The 7,277-nt window shown below is 42.8% G+C and overlaps 1 protein-coding gene across 1 annotated transcript; it reads left to right on the plus strand.

Moving 5' to 3' along the window:
• Positions 1-4,724: 4,724 nt before the first annotated feature.
• On the plus strand, positions 4,725-6,049 carry LOC112898459 (WUSCHEL-related homeobox 10-like). The gene is made up of 3 exons (XM_025966789.1): positions 4,725-5,304; positions 5,444-5,631; positions 5,798-6,049. Exons 1-3 carry the CDS (start codon positions 4,725-4,727, stop codon positions 5,813-5,815), a joined length of 786 nt encoding a protein of 261 aa, XP_025822574.1. The 3' UTR covers positions 5,816-6,049.
• Positions 6,050-7,277: the final 1,228 nt, after the last annotated feature.

A 7,277-nucleotide genomic window follows, 5' to 3' on the forward strand; every position in this document is an offset into this window, starting at 1 on the left:
CTAAAAGGCCGCGATAACCGTGCAAAGTTAAATTTGAAAGGTCGTATTTGTACTGCAGGTGTCGTCCTAGTGGTCCAACTTGGTCAATGTATACTCATTTGTTGACCTTTCTTCCACCACTGTAGGAGCCATTCTGCCATCATGCACTTAATTCCTCGTGTCGAGTTTATGCAAAACTCAACTTAACGTGCCCCCATAGTTTTGTATCATACCATAAAATGAAAATTTCACCACTGTATGGAAGATGTAATTATTCAAATATATATCCACTATAGGGATTGATTGTTATTAGAGTGTTCGGGCTCTATATTTATCTCTTTTTTGGACTGTGTACATCCCGCTATGTAGAGGTTCCGGAGTATTTCAAGACATTGTATCAATTCCATATAATGCTCTTGAAATTTAATAAAACTTCCTTTATTTATCGATAAAAGATATATATCCACTATAAAACTGATTTGCAGAAGCGGCTGGTCTTTTCAGGCATGCTTATTAAGTATATAGAATATCTAAGTACTTGTTAAGATTTTTGCACCAAGATATAACTTGGCAGCCACATCTCAGCAGTAATTTTTCAATCACTTGCCCCTTTCGTTAGTTGCCGACTAGAGAAAGCTGCTATTTTCCCTCTCACTCTCTCAGGACTGGCAAGGTGAATCTACAGCTCCCGAGGCAGGGGATAATTCTCACTCAATCTCATACAGTAACTCGTCGTACTTTCTATAAAAGGCATGATGGCGACGCACGTATACAGATGGAGCGTTTGCTTTCGTGCGACTTTTACCATTTGAGGCCAGCCCGGGGAACATGCAACGAGTAAAACTCGTGCGCTCTGTCGTCGCCTCCTGAGGAGCTGGGTAAAAAAAAAAAAATTCGGTCGAACCACACTCTCCCAAAAAATCACTGGAGCTGATTTGTGATGGCATGTTGATATAAATACTATAATATATGTGATAGCTAGCTAGCTAATTGTAGATATTAGGTCTCTACCATGTCAGTAGTCACAAGAAGCCACAAACATGTATAAGTTGTATGCACCTATATATATATATATATATATATAGAAGTCTTAGTTTTGGAGAAATTCTCCATCTTGAAGGATCTTGAATCTTTTTTATTTTTTTCAAAACACATAACAATAAAAGCAGATGCTCCAACACACTTGCATGCACCCCCTATAAACGCACAAATATCTACCAATGTCAACACCTAGCTACAGAAGATTGGGTCAGCAAATTTTTTCAAATTGATGAAGTTACCATGATCGCCTCACCCGTGGTAAGAAAGTTCCTCATAAAAAAATTAACTAACCAAACTATGCGGAATCCGTTGTTAGTTCAATGAATCCATCATGCACAAATAAAATTACATTGCATGTTTTTACCAGAAACAAGCGGTGATAAGTTTAATAACATGCACGATTAGGCCAAGTTGTCTCCGATTTAACCGAGACATGATAAGCATTAATGCGCAGTGCATGCCTACTCTCAATAATTCATTTCTTTTCTTAATAGGATATGCTTCTGATCATCGCGTCTCGTCTTGGAGCGACGTCCCTTGTCACAAGATCGATTCCACAAGCAAGCAGGACGGGGTCTCGCATGATTGGGCGGGAATCTGGCGGCATGCATGCAACCGATCGAACCGCAAGAAGGAGATGGACAGATCCAGCCACACGTCAGTGCATCTCTCCATCATTTTTCCCGTCCGGCCCTCACCCAGTCAACCGTGTGTGCTGTCACACACCACAAACACATGCTTGCCTGCATGGATCATCCATGGGTCACGTCCTTTCAGTCTGACGACGATGCACATCGGTCAGAAACGTGTCAGGGTGTGGCAGCCTAGCCATCAGATGGAAGCATGTACATTCGCTGGGATACAGTAGCGGATGGAAGAAAGAGTACAAAAGTGGCCGATCCTTGGGCCAACCGTTGGGACTACTTTCAGCTGGATGTCGGCAACGCATGCAGAGAGCCAGAGACTGCCATCAAAAGAAAAACTTACTGTAATGGTATTCCGGGCTGGCTTGCACTTGCAATTGTATGCAAGCCTGCCAATGCAAAAACAAAAAAAAAGTTCAGAAGCACTGTGGATGATCTGAAAACCTATGACCTTTGTAGCTGCGAGGTGGCACAGCTAGCTAGCTATACACTGCATGCATCTGAATATATGATGCATGTGCACGAACAGTGTCGTACCGAGTGACAGACGAATGTGCAGCAACAGCAATGTGCTTCCATACAAGGTTATCCGGTGCGCAGCATGTAGCTGTGGCCTGTGCGTGCATGATAATGTATGGAAAACCTATGCTATGTAGCTACGCCGAAAGCTACCTGGCTAGGTCTCTCGTGGAAGGGCATTATGGGCGACCTGCTGCAAGCCTGCAATTTTTGGAAGCTTTATTTGAGCTATTTTTCTGCGAATTAATTGATCTCTTGTAGATATCTCGAGAATAATTTGTATGTATGCTCCAGATGGATGGAGCATTGCCATACTGGATCAAGGTTCATTGCACTGAAAACTTGCAAGCTAAAGTTACACAGGAAAACTAAATGATGCTAATGATATCGTGTCAGCAAGAATTCCTTCATCTTACCTGGCCACTCACACCTCACTACGTACGAGTATTTCCACATTCTCATCACTAACCTTGCTGCTGCTGGCCGCTCTTAATTAGACAGGTTCATGCATCAGGGAGCACACACGAATCAGGAGAGAAGGAACACGCAAGACGACACACCGACTTGTGGATTAGACAAATCAACCAAGCTAATGCTCAACTATATGTGCATGCATATATCCTGTGAGTCATCAGTGGTTAGTACAGGAACTACCATATACACATTTTCTTATACATAAACCTATAACATCTACCATATAAATAATTCGGATACGTCCGAATCCGCACATGCATTTATATTCTAGTCCAACAAATTATAGACGCAATGCAAGAGAAAATAAAAGAACACTTGTCCTTGGCTTTCACATGAAGTGCCCACCTGTCCCAACAACATAGAAACCCTAGGCCACCCACCAGCTCCCCAAAGGGAGGTCAGTTGATCCTGAGAAATTTTATGGCCCCACATGTTCCTCCTCATCTCACACTCCCGGCTGGTTTTGCTTTATGCACCCAAAAGGGTAGCACGTCAAATGAGCTTTGCTTCTTCTCCTCTGTACGAGGTCCAGCGTACAGATCCATGGACTCAGTAGATCATCAGTAGGAACATGACTTTGTTCATTCAATTCGAGTCCGGTTGATTTGTCGACTACTTGATTTTTGCAGCATTTGATATACTTTGTTTACAAAAAAGGGTATATTTACATCGTCGATTATATATGAACTTGGATTCTCAGTTGTAATTTAATTTGGGCTGTCTATTTATAAGTATAGGTTGTTCTTCAGCTTAAGTCGAATCTTTGACCTGTCGAATAGATCACAGTCGGAGTTATATGAATGGCAAGACGAGTATTTTACATTGGTGCCACACTAACTCTGTGCGTTCCAACATACAAAAAATGGTTATTTCCAAAGAAAAATACTAACCACAATCATTATGGATGATACAAATATACAATGCAATGCTGTGGAAGATTATGGGTTAGGAACGATGAGGCTAAGGCATGACCACACGTTCTAGTGTTTCCCGATGGGCAAAGCTATAGCTAGTGCTGATGATTGCAATTAATCCTTCGTTTTCTTACTTTATCTAGTGCCGCGGTCATGATTATCGTAGAAGGCATAAAAGTGTGAGTAGGAGTTCGTGCTGGTCTCTTCAATTTCACTTGCAACTCATGTATATCGGTATATTTTTTCTTAGTTCAATTGCAAATCCAGTGCTTAATTACTATGATGTGTTTATATTAGCAGAGAAAACGGAATATTAGCCCAAATCTTTCTTGAAGTCTTCTTATTTCCCCATGATGAGCCCCTAATTTAACGGTGTCAGAAAAGAAGTAATAATTCTGTTGTGTTTCATAGCTCCACGGTCAATAAAATTCCTATTTAGTGACACTTCCAGTCTTCCACATGAAAATGCACAAATGATTTTTCACTTTGGTCTTTACAGGTTTAAGATTCATTTTATCTATATCATATATACAACTGAAATAAATCATCTCACTATATATGTACTTGAACTTCTGTTGGTGTCCACAACGATGAGAAAATTAAGGGAGTACTAGGAAGTAGCTAGCAATTTCATGTATCTACTAGTACTATTACCAATTTTTTGTGGTGTTTGCAAGGTAAGGTGCTATATATCAGCTGAATTGGTTGGTGAAGATGAGCCCTAAATACAATCCAAGTTCAAACAAACAAGCGGCACCCAAATTATATATGGATTATGTACTAACCACCCTTCCCACAACATGCATGACAATCTATGGCTTAATCACCACCTGTGCTGTTTGCTTCCTTAATGACCTGATTATCATATCAGCCGATGAAAGACAAGAACTCTCTCTCTGTCTCTACACAGTCTCAGAGAGAGAGAGAGAGAGAGAGAGAGAGAGAGAGAGAGAGAGAGAGAGAGAGAGAGCCCTATTTAGTAGGGAGAGACCCCGGCCCTCTCAATTATGCCCCCACAGCATTTAGGTTCGCCCTGTGTCGGTCTTCCCTTTGGCTTCTCTTCTATTCCTTTGTCCCTTTCCACAACACTGTCTCATTCCTAGCTCGCTAGCTTTGACCATTTCCTCGCTCCTCTCTCTTCCTCTCCCCCTCCATGGACTCTCACCACGGCCAAGCTCACCGCAGCGGCGAGGGCAGCGAGCCGACGACGGCGAGGTCGCGGTGGGCGCCGAAGCCGGAGCAGATCCTGATCCTCGAGTCCATCTTCAACAGCGGCATGGTGAACCCGGCCAAGGATGAGACGGCGCGCATCCGCCGCCTCCTCGAGCGCTTCGGCGCCGTCCGCGACGCCAACGTCTTCTACTGGTTCCAGAACCGCCGCTCCCGCTCCCGCCGCCGCGCCCGCCAGCTCCAGCAGGCCTGCAGCGCCGCCGCCCAGCAGCTCCCGAACGCCGGCGTCGTCGGCGTCGGCCACTACCACGGCGCCAGCGACAACACTTCTTCTCCCTTCGCTATGAACGGGCACGGCCAGGTGCGCGCTAGCATGATGCCCACGGCCGCGCCCCTGCCGTCCTCGGCCGCCACGGCGCCGCACTTCTTCGCCGACGAGGTGGACAGCGGCGACGACCTCTTCGCCATCTCGCGGCAAATGGGGCTGATGTCTCGTGGCGGCGACCACCGTTGCGGCTACACGGCGAGCGACGACGCCTCCCAGCTGAGCTACCAACCAACTGGTGAGTTAACAGTATTGTGCATTATTGCATTGTCATTATTATAAACATGCTCATATATATATGGATTATATAAATAATTATGAGAATTGATGATCTTATGGTTTGATCAATGGATGGATGGATGGACGAAAATCTGCAGGGACGACGTCTATCCAGGTGTTCATCAACGGCGCAGTGTACGAGGTGCCGGGTGCCGGCGCACCGCTGGACTTGGCCGGCACGTTTGGGCGTGACGCGATGCTGGTTCACTCCTCCGGCGAGATCCTGCCGGTGAACGAGCACGGCGTCCTCATGAAGAGCTTGCAGATGGGGGAATGCTACTACCTGGTAGGTGATTGTATATTATTTGGTTTTTATACATCTTTTCGCTTCTTAAATTTGTATAAGCCATTTTAGTGAAGGCTATTGCTTAACGTTCAGATGAGAATTGTGCTGTCGTCAGTTATGGCATTTATGACAATGTCCGATTAAAATTTGTTTACCTTTTTCTCAGGTTTCGAGATCAACTTAATCAGAGGGCCTGCTGTATGATGATTCAAGTTGTGTGCTACTAGCTAGGAAGCACAAACACTTGATGAGCAGATTGTTCAAGTCAGGAGCGTATATGTCAGTGTGTGTACTAATGCATGTGTTGTTCATCTCTCTCTCCACATCGATGTACATTATTATCTGAATGCATCGCCCCTTGAGAGTTCCCTTTCAGCGTGCTGGGGAGGTTGTAGCTGAATCGATAATCGGAATGACATATTTTCTCATTATTCACATCATGCTTGCGCTGTGTACCCATATTTTCAAGGCATGCATGTGTGCTTATTTATGCTATTGAAAATTTGGAGTATGTGTACCTCTGACATAGCCACATAGGTAGCTAAATTTTGAAGTGTTATTTCTTCATAAATTATTTTTTAATTTTATCCTCGGATGATTATGAGTTGAATTTCTTCTTTTTTTGAACGAACGGGGAAGAGATTGTGCCTATTTTACTGATAAAGAAGGGAATTATGAGTTGAATTTCAACGTTAAGGGAAATGCGTCGGTAGAATATTATTATGTAACTATTAGATTCCGATCCCCCATTCTCCAAAGAAGTTCAGATGTTGTATTTGGGAGAATATCACCACCTAAATGCAAGCTATATGATATTCACCTGTTGGTTGAACAGTTAGAGAGATCGATGAGTACGCCAAAAAAAAAAAGTAGAATGCTATGCATGACATATTGAAACATATTATTTCACTAAAACTGTGTAGAAATCGAGTTGCTTCCTAAGAAATTTCCATTAAATTTCCTAAGATGTAGTTCAGTTGGAATCCTCGGAACATACGTATCAGGAATTTTTTTTTGAAAAAACAGTTCAGTATAGTTGCCTCGAGCGAGCATGTAAGAGAGTTCAGTGCATGCACGTATGTAGGAGTACTTATGAGTTCGGAACCATATTACATTGATGTCATGACGGATTTAAAGAACTATGTATATATCATGTAAACGTAAAAACGTTTTTTTTTGGCTAGCGTTAAGCATGCACCAAGGATTAATTTATCGACGTACTTTTCTTCGGAATCTCAAAAATATTATTGTACTACTGAACTTTATTATTTATAATAAGGATTGAACTAGGAAACAATCACATCTCCAACTATATATATGAACTCATACAGTTAAAAATTGTGTAGCAAAAGGATGTATACTAAGCCAACCGAGCAATTGCACAGCAGCAGTACAGGTATTCGGCTAGTATATTTTATTGAAAAGTTAGTCAATCGCCCACTAGTTTGGGCGCGCATGGGCATGATATATGCATTGAGTAAACTTTTTTTTGGAGAACTGTAAATTGTGAAGTTACAGACTTAAATATGATAAAAGGCTTTTGAATCCAAGAGGATCCGCCAGAAATCGTTTATATGCAAATCTTGCACACACCCAAGCAAAGAAGACACTTGGAAGGATGGGGGATAGCATAACTATATTCAAAA

This window comes from Panicum hallii, chromosome 6 (genome assembly GCF_002211085.1).
Source record: "Panicum hallii strain FIL2 chromosome 6, PHallii_v3.1, whole genome shotgun sequence".
In the NCBI taxonomy this organism is placed as follows: Eukaryota; Viridiplantae; Streptophyta; class Magnoliopsida; order Poales; family Poaceae; genus Panicum; species Panicum hallii.